This window comes from Jaculus jaculus, chromosome 2 (genome assembly GCF_020740685.1).
Source record: "Jaculus jaculus isolate mJacJac1 chromosome 2, mJacJac1.mat.Y.cur, whole genome shotgun sequence".
NCBI lineage: Eukaryota > Metazoa > Chordata > Mammalia > Rodentia > Dipodidae > Jaculus > Jaculus jaculus.
Window position 1 is genome coordinate 127,859,192 of NC_059103.1, and position 20,509 is coordinate 127,879,700.

The following is a 20,509-nucleotide window of genomic DNA, read 5'->3' on the forward strand; positions in this document are numbered from 1 at the left end:
TTTGAAGATTATTTTTATTCCACACTTCTGCCTGAATTCTTAGAAATAAAAAAAAACAAAAAAAAAACCTGTTTGTTTTTTCAAGTACACTTGAGGCACAGAACTGGTTGTTCCAACAATTGCTATAGGAAAAGCTCTTCAGGAGATGGAGAGTAATTCTAGATGTTTGTTGGCAAATGAGTTCGAAGTATGCAACAATTTTTAAAGTGAACCATTGTTTCTATTGGGCAGTCCTATCTTGTGTCAGTTTCCCTTGGCTCCTTGTTTGTGTTTTAAGCACAATGCAGTACAACTGTGGTTGGTAAAAGTAAGTGAAAGTTATGTGTGTACATATGTACTAACCATGATCTCTAATCAGAAGGAGGGATGTCAACCATCATTTCAAGTTTATAAATATTCCTCCCTTCCCTTCCAAGTTTTCTATTAGACGTTGTCAGTGGACCCTTAGAATATAAAAGTGCACTGGCTATTCTACCAATATTTATCATTTTAGTACAACTGTGAACATCTTAGTGACTCCCCAGTATCTCAGAGCTAGGGCTTTAATATAAGTAGCAACAGAATGCTTGTGCTCGGTCAGTGTAGTAAGTCAGACCTAAGCCACAGCCCATGTTCCAGACGCTGCTTTTAAAGTGCCCTTTCGTTATTGCCAGCTAAGTGTATCCAACACTCTAATAGATCTGCTGCCAGTAAAAGAAGCAAATTCAAAACAAATGACCCCTCTTGTAAGCATCCCCCCACTTGTACATTTCAACACGTGACAAGGAGCATCATTTTTGATGTAGCAAAAGCCTAAAAGTTGTTTTTCAAACTCCTTTCCCCTTCTAGCAATAGATGGTACTAAGTAGTGAATGTCAAAAGAGAACATTTCAGGAACTAAATATAGCCATTGGTGGATCCCTGAGCCATACTAACCACATACAACACATCTAAGTATACACCTTGTGTTTCATATGTATTTTTCTTCTAAACTGGAGCAGCAGTGTGACAGTGTTAGACAGAACGGGATGTCCCCATACTGGCATGTGCATGTGGCCATTGCCACTGGGGCTTAGCCAGCTTTTCTAGTGTCTCCAGGCCACCTTCTCTATCCTTGAAGTGGGGCTAGTGGCTCCTGCTTTAGAAATACAGGTCCTCATTTCCCAACATTAACTTACAATTCCTTTTCTTTAAAACATTGCAGAAGTGTTATGTTCTCAGCTGTTCTTTGTAGAACTTAGTCTCTTCCTGGGCGGGTGTTTCATATGCAGTCCTTCCCTCTGATTAGGCACATGGTCATGGTGGAAGCAGCCAGGGCTGCACTGCACTGAGTTGGTAAGTGAGGACTTTGGTGGGGTAGGTACCCGCATGCCTTTTCCATTTATAACAGATCATCAGGACATAATCCTATTGTGAGGGGCACATCAGCATTAAGGGGATGAGGTTTAAAACATCTGAAAGGCATCAGTACATCTCTAGGGCTGCCATATGTGCTTAGGAAGAAATGGTAATCATTAATCTGTAATCTTTATAGATTGTTATACAGAAATGTGTCTAATGTATTTACAGTAGTTTGGTTTCCCTTTCCCTAAAATACAATAATGATCACTTTATTTTACTGCTCTTCACCTTGAAATGTTTCAGGTTTGTACCACACATATTTTAGTATTTATTCCAGAGCACATATTATCTGTTGCCCCAAAGCTGCTTAGTAGAAATTGCAACATTTTTTTCAGAAACGAATATTCCATATCTCTGCATTGTCATGGTGACCTTTATATTGCATGTGGGGCAGTTAGTTGCCTTGGGGTACACATTTTTAGAGTTAAAGGGAAAAACAATAATATGCAAGATGCAGACACTTCAAATGGATGCAGGTGTAATACCGGGACCGGGTCCTGCAGAACCTTACAGCCCTGAGCACTGATCTGAGCTCTTTTGTGTCAGGAACAGCCCTGGGAGTTCATGGTTTGCTCCTACAGCTTCTAATCACTGAGTTCCTTAAGTTGCTGCTGTTGGTAGCTACTCCTGCTCCCTCCACCCCCCCCACACACACACACATACACACCAGCTAAGGGGGCAGCCAGTTAGCTCCCAGCCCTACAGTACTAGTGTGAGCTAGACAGTCACAAAGGACAGTGTCCTTGTCAGTTTGACTTTACCATCACTTCACAGAAGGCCCCAGGTGAACATGACCACAGAGAGGGCAAGGCTGCAGACAATGGAATCATTTTATGTGTATTTGAATAAAACAAGACAGTTTTATTGGATTTTCATTCTGAATTCAAGTAACCCTGATTTTTAAATCTTTTGTCCTTATACTTCCAAACAACTTCCAGGATTAGCTACCTACGGCTTTGATCTCTATAACCTCTGGTAAAAGGCAGAGCTCCCTATACAAGTGTCAGCTGGTGGCCTCATAGCAATGCATTCCTTGCATTAGACCAACAAAGCATGTTGAACCAGAAATAGAATTTTTGTTTCTGTCATAAACAGAAAGGGAACATTTAAGAGAAATATCACATTTTAATAATGCTATTCTTACAAATGAAAACAAAGCTTATGAACAAGTTACCTAAATAACCTTGGAGGAGAATAATAACGTAAAGAATGTATCTGGACTGGAGATCTGACCTGCTCTTCCTCCACTCCAAAACCCACACAACACTTGGGGTTTGAGTTCATTTTCATTTTTAATAACAGCTTTATTGTTTATTCTGGCCCATTTTACTCACATAACTGTTTGCTTTGAAATTTGAAACCACATATTTTCTTTGGAACATGAATAAAAATGGGGTCATGTGAGTGACCTTTTAGCTGGAAATCCACTTTGACAGAAATAGTACCGGCTCTGACATGTGAGGGTAATAGAATCATTTTAAGAAAAAAAAAAAAAAAAAGACCATTCAGTGACCATGAAGCTTGAACTGTAATGCTGGAAATTATCAGTGCCAAGTTATGGACACTGGGGACAACAGTTAATAAAAGCTTTCATTGACTGAACGAACAGACTTGGTGCCAAGGTCACGCTGAGCACTTACAATGTGTTCCTTAGATAATCGACTCACCAGCTCTGTGAACTGGAAGAAATCATAATTATCAATGTTGCCTTAAGAAACTGAAGCACACCAAGCTTGAGTGATCAGCCAGGCCAAGGAATGAATGTGGGTGAACTCTGGAATCACTCTGAACTGAGAAGGGGAGAGGTAAGGGTTGAAACCAGAGGGATCTCAGATGGTAGGATGCAAATGCTGAGTCAACAGGCTATGATGGTGGACACTTAGAGGAGACTATCGCCCCCTTGTGTTTTCTGAGCTGGAGCCACTCAGCAGTAAATAAGAAAGAAAACATAAATGTCTTAATTTTCCCATCTCCTAACATTTGCTCCTGAAAGTCTCCTTTCTTCTTTCCCTGGATAAAATCTCAAGTATGACTCATAGCCTCTGTGGTCCTTAAATAACATGGAGTTCTCAGATAAGTTTCAGGCAGGAAGTGTCCTGCCCAGTGCCAAGATCAATGTTCCAATCCCATATCCAAGCGAAGTTACCTTCTTAGTCTCCGAGCTCTGCCTGAGCTAGTCTGGAAGGCTCTGGGGAGAAAGGAGCTTGGTCAGTGTTGTTTCTCCCTCTTCCCTTCCTCCAGCTTCTCTGACACTTCTCATTAGGTGTCACTTCCAAGCTCTAGGGCAGGCCCTTGGAGGTGTGTGATGTGCAAAGGCAGCAGCATATGAAAGGGATGATGACATGGTTACTGTGTTGGATCTCATTGCTGGGATCTGATGTTCCTCAGGCATGACACTTTTCAGAGCTTCTGGCTTTCTTGTGTAGAAGCAGCTGGGCCTCTATCCTTCTCACTGCTACATGCTCAGCCTTCCATCTTTAGGACATTCTTCCCGCAGGCTTCCCATAGCTGAGTTGCTTAGATAACCTGCAGTTCCCTTACCTCTGGCACATGGACACCTTCCCCCTGCTCCAGGACTCATAGAAATGCAGCTTCCTCTTGCCATATGTTGGTAGGGGAGTCCAGCACAGACTCGGCCCTTCAACCTGCCACACTTTGGTGGTAAGCTCGTTCCCAGTCTCTTGAGCTTCAAGGGACCTGTGTCAGGCCCTAGTGTTGTGGACCTGAGCACGCACTAGATAGTTTCCGACTGCCCTATTGCTGGTCTCCTGAAGCAGACCTGCTCCAGGAAAGTTGCTGGCTTTCTTTGTCTACCTGATATCATGCAAGAACTTTGTGGGAACAAACTGTTCCATGTCTAGTACTCCCTCCAGACTTGCTCAGTTCAGGGGTTACGTGGAGAATACTGCTGCAACACAATGCAGATTAATAATTCCAACTCCCAAATGCCTGGGTGCTTATGTCCATGGCTTTTCGGAATTAAGAAATATTACTGTGTACATACTGAAGTATCTTGGGGATAAGACCAAAGTCTAAACAAGAGATTCACAAGCTTTATATGCAGTTGATACACATAGCCTGAAGCTACTTTTACATAGTGCCGTTAGTGCACCTGCATTGTGACCACAACTCAGCTCAGAAGGTCACTTGTGGCATCACGTCAGCACGTAAGGAATATGGCATTGGAGCATGCAGGACTTTGGATTAGGGATACCAGCCCTGTCTGCACTCAATCCCCTGTAGTCTTTCCACACTGGTCAGAATGCCAGGGTAAGTTTTGTGCTCAGCATGCCATATGTGAGCCATCAGGCTAGACATTGCTACATTCCTTGGTCCATGTCTAAATATGTTGGAAGGTGAGCCTTGGCCTCCCTGGCATCTCTGCTCTCATCCCAGCATCTGCTTCCCCTCCTCTGGTTGAACAAAATGCATGCACCAAAGAAACCACATTGAGAAAGTCAGGACATAGTTTACCCATCTTGTGGAAAACTAAGACATCTAGCTAAAACAAAATGATGGAAATGTAGGACTGGTCAGTTTTTTATTTAGATTGGAAGAGCTGCTCTAGGCAACTGAAGAAGTAAGCTTAAAAAATTACAAGCACATTGTCATCAGAAGTTCAAATTCTATTAGGAAAAGTCCGAGGTTCAAAGAACATACAAAGTGAAGGTGGTGTTGGCAAGAGGGTGACTACACTTCCTTACAGTTTAGTGCTGACTGTTGATGGCAAAACTAGTTCAGAGAAGGTTCAGCACTCGGAATTACAGATAGTAAGGGATTTCACTATGGCATATGGAAGGAAGCAACATACTGTTCAATGATGGAGAAAACCATAGGTCCCAAAGAGCGAGGATGTTGGCTTAATTTGGTACCAGGTTGGCCTTTGATATATTCTTTTTTTTTCAATTTTTATTTATTTATTTGAGAGTGACAGACAGAGAGAAAGACAGATAGAGGGAGAGAGAGAGAACGGGCACGCAAGGGCTTCCAGCCTCTGCAAACAAACTCCAGACGCGTGCGCCCCCTTGTGCATCTGGCTAACATGGGACCTGGGGAACCGAGCCTCGAACCGGGGTCCTTAGGCTTCACAGGCAAGCGCTTAACCGCTAAGCCATCTCTCCAGCCCCTTTGATATATTCTTACCTGCCCAGTTTATTATGGACAAATGCAGCCTTTTGGAGACAGTGTCTCATGCATCCTGGCCTGACCTTGAACTTCCTTGTAGCTGAGGCTGACAGGGAGTTCTGATCCTCCTGGCTCCACCTCCTTAATGCTGGGATTACAAGCTAGAGATGTGCATCACCCCACTCAAGTTACCTTTGCACTCTTTAAAAGCAATTCACACAGCACAAAAGAGATAAATTGTGTGCTAGAGAGGAAGGGGAAAGAGAAGAGTGAAATATGGCATATCTTAATTGAAGTGGATAAATTAGTGCCTTCCAAGTAGAATGGCATTGTCTTCCGTAACCCACAGGTAAAGAACTGGATTTGTGAATTTAATTCCAATATAATTATTAATGGTAGCCCCATGACTGTTAAATACTTGTGATCTTTATAGAGGGAACAAGGTTTCTGGAACATTGTTGGTTATAAGAAGGAAGATAGATGTGTGAATAGGTACATCTGGGTTAGAGGCTGCCAAGGTTGTTTCTGGCACAAGGCTGGCATACAGGAAAAGAAGTGGGGATGATGAGAGTGGAGAGTAGTATGTGCTCCCCACAAATTCTTTCCTAAAGGTCACTGTGGCCTGTCCTGCCTCCTGTCCTGTCTGCTTCCTGGTTCTGCCCAGTGGCAACTTATAAACATCTCTCAAAATTGTCCCATGTTCTCAAAGCCACCTTCCTGATGAGGTTGATGGCTGTCAGAGTGTCTGTGTGCTCTTACTGACTCTTAAAAAAAAACCAAGGAGGGATGGAGAGATAGCTCAGTAGTTTAGAGCACTTCCTGCACAAATGTGAGGGTCAGAGTGGACCTAAGACCACTGAGTGTGACTCCCAGAACCCACAGAAATAGCTGGGCATGGTCACACCTTTGTAAACCCAGTCTTGCAAGTAGCAGAGACCTCCAAAGCTCCAGAATCAGTGAAGAGACTCTCTCTCAAGGAAACAGCAAATAAATGGAGGGGATCACCTAATGTTCTATTGCCCCCATACATGTACACAAGGTGCTGCATTTGCACACACAAGTAGCATATACACACCACATACGCCACATCACGCCTACTAGACACATGCGAAAACAAACAAAAAAGAACTACAGTTGGCCCTGAATATTCACAGGAGAGAAGCTCCAGGACGCTACTCACCAAAATCTGCGGATCCTTAATTCCCTTTCATAAGATGGCGTAGACCTGGCACAGAACATACACATATTCTCGTATATGTTTTAAATAGTTCCTCAGTTACACATAAAACCTCTGGTATGATTTGTGTTGCAGGTAGGTTCCCATTGCTGGCAGAAAACACCTGATCAAAAGCAGCTTATGGCAAAAAAAAAAGAAAAAAGAAAGAAAGGTTTATTTTGGCTTACAGACTCAAGGGGAAGGTCTATGATGTCAGGGAATAACAAAGGCATGATCAAGAGGGAGGACATAACCTCCTTACCATCAAGTGAACAACAGCAAGAGGAGAGTGTACCAAAAACTGGCAAGGGGAAACTGGCTATTGAAGGACCCAAAAACTAAATGATGCCATAAAAGGCTTCAGTAGAGTGCTGCCTTGGTTAGGCCTAAGTTACAAGTTTCAGCTTAAACAAAGAAACTAAGGGACAGCTGCCCTGCCCCCTGCCCAGGACACCTGAGACTGGCCAAAGACTTGTCCCTCCTACCTCCCTGTCTCAGCCAATCGAAATACATGCAAATGTTATTTACTGCTTACTGCTTAGTTACCTAGCTCCCGCCCGCCATCCTTGCTGTCAATGTCCTAAGAAATCAACCAATCATGTACCCATTCCCTACATCTTTGTTCAAATCCCTATAAAAAAAACTTGCCCCCCTGCTGCTCGGGGCTCTTGTATGGACCCACTGCACTGGTGAAGTCAAGAGACCAAGCTTAAGCCCGAAAATAAAGCTCCTTGCCCTTGCATACGTGTTTGGTTCTCCTTGGTGGTCACTGGGGGGTGCCAAGAACTGGATATAACAGCTATAATACCCATAAGCCACCCCCAACAACACACTGCTTCCAGGAGGCATTAATTCCCAAATCTCCATCAGCTGGAGATCTAGCATTTGGGGCACTTAAATTTATAAGGGTATCAATATTTGAATCAAACCACCACATTCTGCCACTGGCCCCATGAACTGATTACCATCTGTACATCTTTAAAAGTTGCCATAGTTTTTGTCAATCCTAATGATATTCAAGCATTCCCATAGTACAAGATTTTTTAAGTGAGCCATAATGTCAAAAAATCCCTTGCCGAGCATGGTGGCACACACCTTTAATCCCAGCACTCGGGAGGCAGAGGTAGGAGGATTGCCTTGAGTTCAAGGACACCCTGAGACTCCATAATGAATTCCAGGTTAGCCTGGGCTAGAGTGAGACCCTACCTCGAAAAACCAAAAAAAAAAAAAAAATCCTAAGAAAACCATAATGGCACACACATATTCACAGTATAAAAGATGGCATTGGGCCTAGCAAAGAAATATTCAACCAGTACAAAATTTAAAACAACAATGGCAAACATCAAACTCTGTACCTCCAGATCCATCAGCTCTAGTAAATGACAAATCTCCAAGTTTGATAATTCTAACCAGCAACAAGTCTCTGGAGTTCCAATTCCCACCTCCAGCTAGGCTACTTACAGTCCTGGAAAACTTTATCTGGGGCCAGCAGCTCTCTTTAGCAGCCATCTCATGGTCATAGGATCCCCATTGAGTCTCCACTGCAACCCACTGTTCATCCTCACATCTCCATCAGGTCTCCATACAGTCAATCCAGCAAACCTGCTACACACTGCCCATGGCCATTTCCAAAACACAAAACCATACTGCAAATTCAGTGACCCGTTCTTTCCTGCATTTCTTATATTCCATAGTACCAGGTAGTGTGCCAGTTTGTTAATCCAGAGGGGAATAAAGCAGACTTTGAAGAACAGAACACTCCTTGAGCACTCAGGGCCCTTCAGAAAAGTCTACATTGTTCCTGTTGCCCCAGTGCAGGTCAGCTGACCCAATATCAAAGGTTGTAGTCTCTCATATAATTGCAGCTAAATAAACAGCCCCAAAATTTCATTTCTGTGCCATATCCCTCTGCTCACACCAGTCTATTTCTATGCAAAACAACTGTGGTGGTTTGAATAGAATAGATGGCCCCCAATATGTTCAGTGGTTTGTTTGTAGTTTGCATCTGTAGCCACCTGGCTGGAGGCAGTGTCACTGGGTGGATCTTAAGGTGCAGTGGTGGGTTTCAGGTTTCAATCGAAAGATATGCAAAGTGTGCCTAGCAGGAGTTCCTGAAGTGTGCTGTGCTGTGTGGCTTTTAGGCTTTTAGGCTTGTGCTTCTCTCTCTGTGTTTGGACCTGTAAAGGCAGGCCAGCTTCTTCTGCCATTTATGGAACTTCCCCTGGATCTGTAAGCTTCAATAAATATCCCTTCCTCCATAACTGTGTCTAGTCTGAAAGTTCATCTCAGTGAACCTGAAGCTGTCTGCTACAACAACCCTGCACAAATTCTCAAGACATGGGAATAACAGCAAGCCCTGCACACAAACTGCTTCTATTCCAGTCCAGGAAAAGATTTTTCTCACCCTCATAAATCGAATCTCACAGTCCATAGTTCTTACTGCATTTAGGTCTTTCAACTCTTACCAGAGTAGTCCATCAAGCTGTACTTACAACACTGCAAGGCATCTCTTTAGGCCAAGGTTTCAAACCCTTCCACATTCCTCTTGAAAATTAGCTCCAAAAGGCCAAAGCCACACAATCAGGTTTCAAGCAATAATGACTCTATTTCTGGTACCAACTTTACTGTTGCAGTCAGGTTCACATTGTTGGCTGAAAACATCTTGACCAAGATCATCTGTGGTGAAAAAAAAAAAAAAAAAAGTTTATTTTTGCTTACAGATTCAAGGGGAAGCTCCATGATGGGAAGGGAAAACGATGGCTGGAGCAGAGGGTGAATATCACTGCCACACCAACATCAGGTGGACAACAGCAACAAGAGAGTGTGCCAAATACTGGCAAGGGGAAACTGGCTGTAATACCCATAAGCCCACCCCCAACAACACACTGCCTCCAGGAGGCATTAATTCCCAGATCTCCATCAGCTGGGAACTTAGCATTCAGAAAACCTAAGTTTATAGGGGACACCTGAATCAAGCCACCACAGTTTGAATCTGAAATGTTCCACACAGGTTTATAGTTGGAATGCCTCTGGAGCCTTTGGGAGGTGGGGCCTGCCCAAAGGAAGTAGGTCATTAGGAGGGAGCCTTGGAAAGGCATACCTACCCTTCCTGTTTCCTGGCCCAGTGCCACGTAAACTGCCTCTACTGACAGAGCCGCTCTACCATCCCTGCCTCTCCCGCTGTGATGTGCTGAGACCCTTTGCAACTATGAGTAAAATAAACCTTCCTTCCCTTAATTTACTTATTTCAGGTATTTTGTCATAGTGACAAAGTAATACAATGTAAATTTTGTGTTTGTTGCTGTAAATAGTGGATCATTTGGGGGGAAATGAAAGGAAAACATGTCTGAACATTCTGTACAGATGGGGCTGACCTGAGCTAAGGGCATGGTGCAGGAGTTGCACTGAGCAAGGAGGAATTTCAGGGAAGGCTGCAGCAGGATGTACCTACATTCACTCCATCCCTGTGGTGTCAACATAGTGCTTGGCATGGGGGAAAACGTTAAGTGTTAATTTAGGGAACATTCTTGAAAGTACGAAGGGATATTTTTCAGCTGCAGTATCTCTGGATATCGAACCAACAGATAATGAGAACTGTACTTCTCTTGTTCCTGTTTGTCTAGATGGAAAGGCTGAGGCGCAGGGAGGTGAGATAACTTTCAGCCATTTTAGAACACAGACCTATAAGTAGTGCATGTGAGGGCTCTTCCCGCCCCTGAATGCCTCTGGCCCCGCTCTGTTCTGTTCTCATCCTGTCACACTTTAGCCATGACATTTGTTTTTTAATATTTTATTTGTTTGGCGGCAGGTGGTGGGGACAGAGAATGATTGCACCAGGGTCTCCAGCCATTGCAAATGAAGTCTAGACTTATGTGCCCCCTTGTGCATCTGGCTTAAGCGGGTACTGGGAAATCGATCCTGGGTCCTTAGGCCTCGCAGGAAAGTGTCTTAACCAATAAGCCGTCTCTCTAGTCCAGGGTGGATTTTTTTTGTTTGTTTGTTTTATTTATTTTTTTGAAGGTAGGGTCTTCCTCTAGCCCAGGCTGACCTGGAATCCACTAGGTAGTCTCAGGGTAGCTTCGAACTCACAGTGATCCTCCTACCTCTGCCTCCCAAGTGCTGGAATTAAAGGCTTGTGCCACCACACCCGGCTTCAGGGCATTTTTAAAAAAATATAAATGAGACCAGTTTGGTAAGGCTTAATTTTCCTCTTGTGCGTTATCATTACTCTATAACATCCAAGTTCTCTTGTTCTCCCAACAATGCTTTCCCACTCTAACATGTCACTGCCATTGGCTGTTGGTGTGTCTCAAGTTTCTTAAATGTGGACTGAACTCAATCAAGGAGCACCCTTATTATACCCCCTGTGTCTTCATCATGCCCTCTTCAGTATTCCTTTGTCTTCAAGTCCTTTGTCACATTCCCACCACATTTATCATTCACAGTATTTAATGATTATCCAGCAAATGAGTTTGAATTCTTTTGTATTATGCAAGCATTTGTTACTGGTAAAGAATCCAGAAGGTAACATTATCATATGAAACTATTGTGGCTGTGTTCATAAATAAGAAAATTCCAAATAAAGATACAAGGAGCAACCCCTAGCCACCTTGGAATGTTGTGCCTATCATCATAAAAATAAAAAGATTAGGACAAAAAAAACTTGGGAGAGTTGAAATGCTGGAGGACAGTCTTACATGTATCATAAAAGATGTACAATCTGGCATGTAGGAAATTAAAAGAGTCAGTTCCTCTAGAAATTTAACTTCAGAGGTTAAGTTGCTTCTTTTGCTATGTACTCAAGAATATTTGAGCAGAAACATTTCCAACTCACCAGATTCAACACACCCCTCCTTGTCAATAAGCAAATCAAGACTCCTCATGGTTACACGACTTTGAGTTGAATTAGTCTGGCCTGGTGTTTAAAGCATTATCACCCCCTTTTCTTCTTCCATAGCACACAGTAGAAATGACCCACTTTCAAACACTTAGAAACCTCTGTGGGTATGTTTAGTTCCCACAGGCCTTGCTCTAAGTCCAGTAGCTTTCTTTCCTACTTAAAACGTAGGAGATAATTTTCCTTTTATTTACAAGAAGTACTAAATAAAGGAGAAGAAACAAAGCAGCGCCCGCTTGGGCCCTCCAGTGTTCTGTAGTCCTGAATCTTAAAATCTGGACTTTGTGCAGAGTTCTGGACTTGCTTCTGAGCAACAGCCTCATTCCCATGGCAGCCCCTAGCTGGGGCCCCTTTGTCCAGGCCGCGCACTGTCACGCCTTCTGCCTGGTCTCACAGGCACCAAGGCATGCCATGCTGGGCCTGGATTACAGGAACTTTGGCTTTAGTTTGTTTTCAAATAAGCCACATGCATGGAGGATTGCTTATTGACCCTAGCCCCTCCTGAGCTGCAGATGTCCTCTAATACCACATATGCATCAGCAGAAGGACCTGGACTTTCCCCACTGCCCAGGATCAGCTTAAGTTAGAGATTAAATGGATCCAGACCACCGTGATTTTGAAACCTGGAAGGGGCTATGCTGGTGCCCAAAGAGCCTCAGAAGTTTTATTCACTTTAAGAGACAAAAAAGCCTTTGCACATTTCTTGTTGCCAGACGAATTTGTAGTTCAGTAGTATGCATGCAAACCCAGACATAGGTTTCCTCTCCTTCCCCTTTGCTGTTCAAAGGTGTTAGCATATATCGGGATCTTGCAAGAAATACCAAATTTAGGCTTTACCCAAATCTTCTAAATCAGGCATGGTGTTTTCAGGTCTCTGGGCCATGAGTCAACATTGAAAGACACCACAGAGGCAGAGGTAAGCTATCTCACTCATCCCCAGCACTGGGTTTTCCATCATCCTGCTGGCTCTAGGCAACATAGCCTTCCCTCACAGAACAGAACTGCATCACACATCACTCCCGCCCACACCCCCCAGCTCTATTGTCTCCCCAGGCCAAACATCTTTGGATTTCACATGTGTTCAAATGCAGCAGCCTGTTCTGTGACATGGCTCTTACAGCTGTCCTGGTCTGGATCTTTTTACATTTGCATGAAGTGTTCAAGTGTTTATTCACTAGGGTTCAGTGTAACCAACACAGTCTCCAGTGAATATGTTCTGCAGCCTCAGCCATAAACCAGGAGTCCAGTGTGGCTGGACAGGCATGGGAGATGCCTTCAATGGTAACAGCTAAGTTCAATCCATACCACCTCAGGTGGAAGAAAGAGCTACACAGGGTCTTAGGATGTCACCCACCAATGTTAACTACTAGGTTCAGTTCACTATCATAGGGAGGACAGAAGCAGGACTCTATAACTGTTCTTGTTTATTGAACTTTATGAGACTGAGATAAATTTTTCTTCCCCCCCAACAAAAAAAAAAAAAAACATGAAGCCCCCTCCAGGCCCAGCAGTTCATCTGACTGCTCAGTGCCCAACCACACTTGAGGGCATGTTCAAGGCATTAGGAGGTCATGGTTACTCTGTTCATGACACTGAGATGTAGATACAGGGTACCCAATGGCTCATCCATTTGTCAGGTCTTATCACATGTACCTAGTCTACTATTCTACATTGCAAAGTCCACCTTGAAAAACTAAGCGTATTTTTAAAATTTGTTATTTTTATTTATTTATTTGAGAGCTACAGAGAGAGGGAGAGAGAATGGGCGTGCCAGGACCTCCAGCCACTGCAAATGAATTCCAGATGCGTTCGCCCCCTTGTGCATCTGGCTAACATGGGTCCTGGGGAGTTGAGCCTCGAACCGGGTTCCTTAGGCTTCACAGGCAAGCGCTTAACCACTAAACCATCTCTCCAGCCCACTAAGCATATTTCTGTAGGCATGTACAGCTGTGTCACTGCAGCATCTTCTCCCCATGGAAAGTAGGACAGGATACACAGATGTTAAGTGTTAGAAGGAAAGCACCATCATTGCTTTTGACATAGATTTAGTGTGCCAGTTAAGCAAGTAGAAATTTTTAAGAACACCCATTATCCTATAATACCAAATATTTCTACTGCTTTTCCTCTTGCCTTGAGTCTTACAATAAGAGAGTTGGCTTGGTGTTTTGTCATCTCAAAAGTTATTATGGAAATTAGGGATTAGGATGGAAGACAGGTGAAAATAAAAAGAAAACAAAGTATAGGGAGTTATAAATGATCACTATATTTAATACCATCTTCTCCCACTGGCTTTATGTCTAGTAATTCCCTCCTAAACTCATAGGAAGTCTGAGGGGCCTTGCTGGGGAGTAAAGAAAGCATTGTGAAAAAAAAACAGGTATTGTTATGAGAGGATTTCTAAGAGATGACTTGGTATGTCTTAGTCTTATGACTTAGAGTAATATTTATTTAGGGTCTCAAAGAAGAACAAAATGTGTCTTAACTGATAGATAGGCATACAAGAAAGCCGGGCTTATGGTGGCAACATTTTGGGTCTCTCGTCATAATCTGAGAATTGGAAGAGATGATGGTGAGAAGAAAAGCATAGGCCAGCAAGAGTTTTAATGCCAGTGGACGTTACCTGACAACCACATCTCCTCATTCAGAATAGCAAATGCAGGAGCCATGGAAAAGTTCAGGCTTTCGCAAGTAGTCTAGTGTACCATTTTGAAATTGGAAGTAAGTCTTCACAGCCATATGATTTTGGAATGGGGATAGATCGAAAAAGTCTCTCCAACTAGGAAAGGCAAAGAAACTGTTTACTGCTGCCATTTGGGGGGCCCTGAAAGTTAACTTTTGGCCTTTGGCACAAATGTGATGATCCCGAATCTCAGGTTTACTGTTCACTAGGCCACCTAACACTGGTGTTTTCCCTTGAATTAAGACATTTTGGAAGCTTCTTGGGTAAATAAGATGAAGGGCTAAGGAATGTCTTTGAGTTTAGTTTTAAAGTACACTAGAATTTTCAGATTAAAGACCCTTAAACCCAAAGTAAACCATCTGTTGTTTTTCAATATATATTTTTAACAATTATCTTATTTTTATTTGTTTATTGAGAGAGAGAGACATAGACTGAGAGTGAGAATGTACATACCAGGGTGTCTTGCCACTGTGAACTCCAGATGCATGCACCACTATGTGCATCTGGCTTATTTGGGTTGTGAGGAATCAAACTGGGTCCTTAGGCTTTGCAGGCAAACACTTTAGCTGCTAAGCCAGCTCTTCAGCCCAACCATATGTTTTGATGCATACATTTACTGATGTGTGAAGAACGTGTAGAAGAAATGTGATTGGGCAAAAGGGGAAAAGCCCAGCAAGGCCTGTGTGCTCAGAATCTTCTTGGCTTCTCTCAGAAGCACTCCTTTTTTTTTTCTTTCTGGACAACGGGCAGGAGCGTTTCTGCCGTGAAGGTTGCATGACCTACAGCAAAACAAGATAGGTTAAAGAATTTCCTTATTGCCAACTCTTAAGAAAGACAGAGGGGAGAGGAAGGTAAGGTAAAAATATTTTTTTTGAGGTTTTATGGTTATTTTAGGAAAAATAAGATCCGCTTTGTATCACCTGCCTTTGGTGGGAGGATTCGGTTTTCCATGGCTTATGCTGGAAAAGTATGAAGGGTAAGAAACAGGTGGTCACAGAGAAAAGTGCTGCTGAGATTTGATTGGGGATTGCTGGGAGCCTCACCTTGACTTCCTGCTCAGAAGCAAGGCCTGCTCAGGGGCATCCCTCTCCCATATGTCCTGCATGTGAACAGGGAGGGTGCTGGGCTGGGAGGCTAGTTGGCTGTCTGAGTTTCCTCAATGGAATCATAAGATGGTGCCTCCAGCCCCGCCCCCTCCCCATAGTAGATTAGCTGATACAAAGACTTCAAGGAATTGGAGCTTCCTCCAGAAATTTCATCCAAAATGCATTCAAAGAAAGGATCTAATTTAATCTTCATGAGAAGAAGCTTTTTTAAAAAACTAAATTGAGGTATAAAATAGAACTGCACAATTAAAGGAAATCATTATGTAGGAATCACCTCGGGGTTTTTTAAATAGTGCATAGGAACTTATTTTTATTAAGACAGATCCCTTTGCAGATTACCAAAATTGTCTTCAATAAAACATGATGGATTTTATTTAGAAATGAAGTTTTAGAAAACTGTCATGAGAAATAGCAGCCTTTTCCCCTTGTCTTCTCTTTCTTATAAGAGCAAATGATTTTAAACGATCACCTTACATACTGTGCAAATTAGTTATCTGTTTAAACATGTTAGCTACCCTCTAAGTATCTCTAATTACCCTCTTAATGTTCCTAATTATAAGCAAGAATGTTGATAAGGTCATTCTCTTGTTTTAGAATGCTGATAGTTATCAAGTAGTTTCTGCCAGTAGCAATAGGAAAGGAGAGTGGTTCTAGGAATAAATGATACACTCACTGTTTGTATGCATTTGTCTGAGTGTGTGTGTGTGTTAAAAGGATTTCTTCTACAAATATATTAGAAATATTGAAACATTGAAAAGTCTTGAACTAGGGTTTGGGGGTTTTTTTTGTTTTGTTTTGTGGGTTTTTGTTTTTTGCTTTGATTTGATTTAGTTGTTTTTTGCTTTGATTTGGTTGCGTTTGTTTTGGTCATCAAGTTTTTCAGAAGGCTATATTTATGTAAAGTCCATGGATGCTTACCTGTTAAACAGATGTTATATATTGAAGGTTAGTGTATTAGGCATAGTTGACATTTTAAGACTTTCTGTTACTGTAGTGCATGTAGGAGCGCATGCGCTACAAACACTTAAACATGAGAAACTATAATACAGACCGAGCTAAATCATCCACTCATGGTCTCTGTAGAATCATTCCTAGTTTTATTTAACGCTAAAAGGAAAGCTTTCATTTAATGAGATGTATTTCTTATGCATTCTTGGCTTCCAGGAGAATGCATTTAAATAAATACACCAAAACAAGTTGCCTGTTTGCAAACTTTTTGTATTTCCTCCAATTCCATTTCTCACCCATCCTTTCACTTTTTGAATTGTTAAAGAAGTGATTGTTTCAGGTTTAACTGACAGGTTGGTAACAGTCACAGATTTTGTTACATTGCAAAGGAGACATGACTTGAATCTCCCACGCTGCAGCCTAAGGCGAATCAGGGGTTCTTAGGAAGCCTGTGGCGCTTAATGAGCTGGAGCGAAAGGCAGGGCTTGGCAGAATCAGCCTTTGCCCATTCACTAGTATTTCCTGGGTTTCACCGCAAGTGATGCCAACCGGGCGTGTTCGAGAGGCGGTTCTCGCCAATGGGGAGGCAGAAGGAAGAGTTCGCGCGTGGGAAGCCTCAGCTGCTTTTTTTTCTTACAAACACCCACATCTGGCTCCGGCCAGGGCAGCGCAGGCGCGGCGGGGCGCGCGGTCCAGGTCGCAGTTACCCCGGGATGGCCGCATATCGCTGGGGCGGCCGGGGGCGGGCGCGGGGGGACGGTGCGGGCGCGCGGCGGGGTTCCTCTGTTGCTAGAGCCGTGATGTCACCCGCCCCTGCTAACCCGCAGTTGGTTGGTTTGTGTTTCAGCTCTGCCTGCAGTTGAGCACAAAGACCCGGAGGAGACTCTCCCACGGGCTTCAAGGAGAAGAAAGGAGGCAGCGGAGCCGAACTCGGGGCACTCGTGGCCTGTGCGTGCGCAGGGTGTCAGGCAGCGGAGAGAGGCGCCCCGCAGCCAGCCGCGCCGGGGCGAGCCGTGAGATGCGGCGCTGAGCCCGCTCGCCCGCCCGCCGCAGGTCGTCCGCTGCCCAGGCGCTTCGTGTACATGTGTCTCTCCAGGCCGGCCGCAGGCGCCCAGAAGAGCATCCACCACGGCTGCCGGGGAAAGAGCGCCCACCATGCCCACCGAGGCGCTCCCGACAGGTAGCATGGTGAAGCCCGTGAGCCCCGCGGGCACCTTCACGTCGGCCGTGCCCCTGCGCATCCTGAACAAAGGGCCCGACTACTTCCGCAGGCAGGCCGAGCCCAACCCCAAGAGACTGAGCGCCGTGGAGCGGCTGGAGGCCGACAAGGCCAAGTACGTGAAGAGCCAGGAGGTGATCAACGCCAAGCAGGAGCCCGTGAAGCCGGCCGTGCTGGCCAAGCCCCCGGTGTGCCCCGGCGCCAAGCGCGCGCTGGGGAGCCCCACGCTCAAGGTGCTGGGCAACCACGCCAAGACCGAGAGCGGCGTGCAGCGCGAGACCCTCAAGCTGGAGATCCTCAAGAACATCATCAACAGCTCCGAGGGCTCCAGCGCGGGCTCGGGCCACAAGCACGGCTCCCGCAACTGGACCCCGCACCGGGCCGACGCCACCGACCTGCACCGGCACTCGTTCGCCGAGTCGCTGAAGGTCTACCCCACGCCGGGCCGCGGCAGCCCGCAGGAGACCAGCTCCCACGTGGGCAGGAGGCTGCTGGAGCAGTCGGCCGAGTCCTTCCTGCACGTGTCGCACAGCTCCTCGGACATCCGCAAAGTGACCAGCGCCAAGCCCCTCCGAGCGATCCCCTGCAGCAGCTCCGCCCCTCCCCTGCCTCCCAAGCCCAAGGCGGCCGCGGTGAAGTCCCCCGAGGCCGACCCCGTGGTGGAACCCGCGTGCAGCGTCAGCCGGAGGCCCTCCCTCCAGCGGTCCAAGTCAGACTTGAGCGACAGGTATTTCCGAGTGGACGCGGACGTGGAGAGGTTCTTCAACTACTGCGGACTGGACCCCGAAGAACTGGAAAACCTCGGCATGGAGAACTTCGCGAGGGCTAACTCCGACATCATATCCCTCAACTTCCGCAGCGCAAGCATGATCAGCTCAGATTGTGAACAGTCTCAGGACAGTAACAGTGACCTTAGGAATGATGACAGTGCCAATGACCGGGTGCCGTATGGCATTTCTGCCATCGAAAGAAATGCTAGGATCATCAAGTGGTTATACAGCATCAAGCAAGCTAGAGAGTCTCAGAAGGTGTCCCACGTGTAGGAGGCGTGGTGGGCGGGGTGCGGCGAGGAGGGAGGGGCGGGCCAGTGTGCACACGCAGTCGTGAGGGTCGTGCGGTCTCCTTGAAGTGTCGTGAGCTTCTCCGCTCTTTGTGTTGCTTGTTGTGCAATGTTTTCGAGTTGCATGCCTGCCAACATGGCCACCGTCCTGGCCTCGTGGTCTCGTCGCCGCACAGCCTGGCCGAACACTCATCTGTCAAAGGTTTCTGGCCAGAATCTAATTAGGGCTTTGCTCTTAAGCAAACCGGTTTACAAGGAATAACAGTATACGATCTCTTCGATATTTATGTGGTTATTGTGTTTTTTTTTTTATACTCCGCGCTATTGTGTCTTAATTAAAAGTTTTGTCAACTGGCTTTTAAGTTGAGAGCAGAATCTTTTTGAAATAAAAAGCCACTTTATCAACATATGAGACCATAACCGTGAATGGGAAAGTAAATAGGACCTGCTACCAAACAGAGAGTGACTGAGAGTACTTAAAACCAGGCTGGGGTAAAGTGGTGAGCCTGACATTACCAGTTCACATGTTGAAGTTGTCTTGACACTTAGGAGAGCGTTTAGGGGGCAACCGTGCTGTCTGGTGCCCCAGTGTGTATATGTTGGCGGTTCTCTGTAGTTCTGATCCCCAGGAAAGACAATCAGCCACCACCCAGGATGATTAAACCTAGGCGGTTGGATATTGGGGGCAGGGTGATGTTCAGATTGGGATAATCCAGAAATGTCTAGTATTAATCATTTGGTAAGCATAGCCACACTCAAGGTGATGCTGAATGTCTTTATAACAGAAGTATTTTGTGGAGTTTTGTTTGTTTTTGTTTGGGGGATGTTTTTTGTTCTTTTAGGCCAAGAACTACCAATTTGTGTTTTCTCTTCCTTGCTCCCTTGCAGTTGTTCTGCTTGGGAGAAATGAATAGGGCTTAGGCAGGCTTGAGCTGTCTACAGATAAGAATGAAAATGGAAATACCACCCACATCCATATAGAGTCTCCCATTCAAAAGTGAATCCATTTGGTAGCAGACACGCCCAAGCAGTGCAAGTCTCTCTTGTATGTTGTTTTTTTCAGTTCTTTCGGGCTGTGGATATTTGCTACAGCTCTAGAAAACTGTGGAATCACTGTAGCTTCTCCAAGCTGTGGCTTCTTGCCACCTTTCCCCCCAGTAACCTGCTGCTTAAGTTGTTTCAGTAGGGTCAGCGGTGTGGAGGCAGAGGGCACCGTGGGGTACCGCGAGGTGGTCTGCTGTACTGCTCTTGCATTCACAAGTTCTCAGCAGAACCGCTTACTTCATCAGCTAATAGAAAACTTTTTATGGTGTAAATGCTGTAAGACTTTGTACATACTTCCGTTGTGATGGAATCTTTAAGAAAAAGACAAGACAAGTTACATTAATAAATAGCTGTGGTGCAGGCTCTAATGGTGGTGGTTTCTCTGTCCTTTCTTTTTTACTTTGGGAGTGGGCCAGAAGCACATTTTTGACAGCCTTCAAGAAACATTATTTCATTAACTTGCTCTCTCCCTCTCTAGTTATCTGAACAACAGTGTTCTCAATTGTAGCTATAGAAGTTTGTTTTTGCTAAAATAGTTACTTCAGAGTTCCCAAAACATGTCCCTGCCTCATCACTTAGTTCACACTACCTTTATTTTTGCCCTTTCTTAAACATGACGATTTTTCCACTTCTTCAGGAAAACTCTTCAGCTGAAATATCTGTGTTCTTACTGTGGAGGCCTACTTTTGAAGTACCTAGCCATGTTTTTATTGCACAAGCCTAACATGGAGACTGTGTCAGTGCATCTGTGCACTCATCACTTGTCCTTGCTTCACAGGAGGTGCCTGACAGCCATGGTCAACAATACACCCTGCTTCAGGAGACTTAGACTCT

The 20,509-nt window shown here is 44.8% G+C and overlaps 1 protein-coding gene across 17 annotated transcripts in view; it reads left to right on the forward strand.

Annotated features, from left to right (window-relative positions):
* Nucleotides 1-20,043, forward strand: part of Fam110b (family with sequence similarity 110 member B) — a 151,536-nt gene extending 131,493 nt beyond the window's left edge. For 16 of the 17 annotated variants that reach the window (XM_045143458.1, XM_045143454.1, XM_045143464.1 and 13 more), the window contains one exon: nucleotides 17,200-20,043. In XM_045143458.1, coding sequence (XP_044999393.1) covers nucleotides 17,508-18,614 — 1,107 coding nt within the window. In that variant the 5' untranslated portion in view covers nucleotides 17,200-17,507 and the 3' untranslated portion in view covers nucleotides 18,615-20,043. Of the gene's footprint in view, nucleotides 1-16,897; nucleotides 17,049-17,199 lie in introns of those variants that run through there. The other variant, XM_045143465.1, reaches the window with a different exon arrangement.
* The last annotated feature ends 466 nt before the right edge of the window (nucleotides 20,044-20,509 follow it).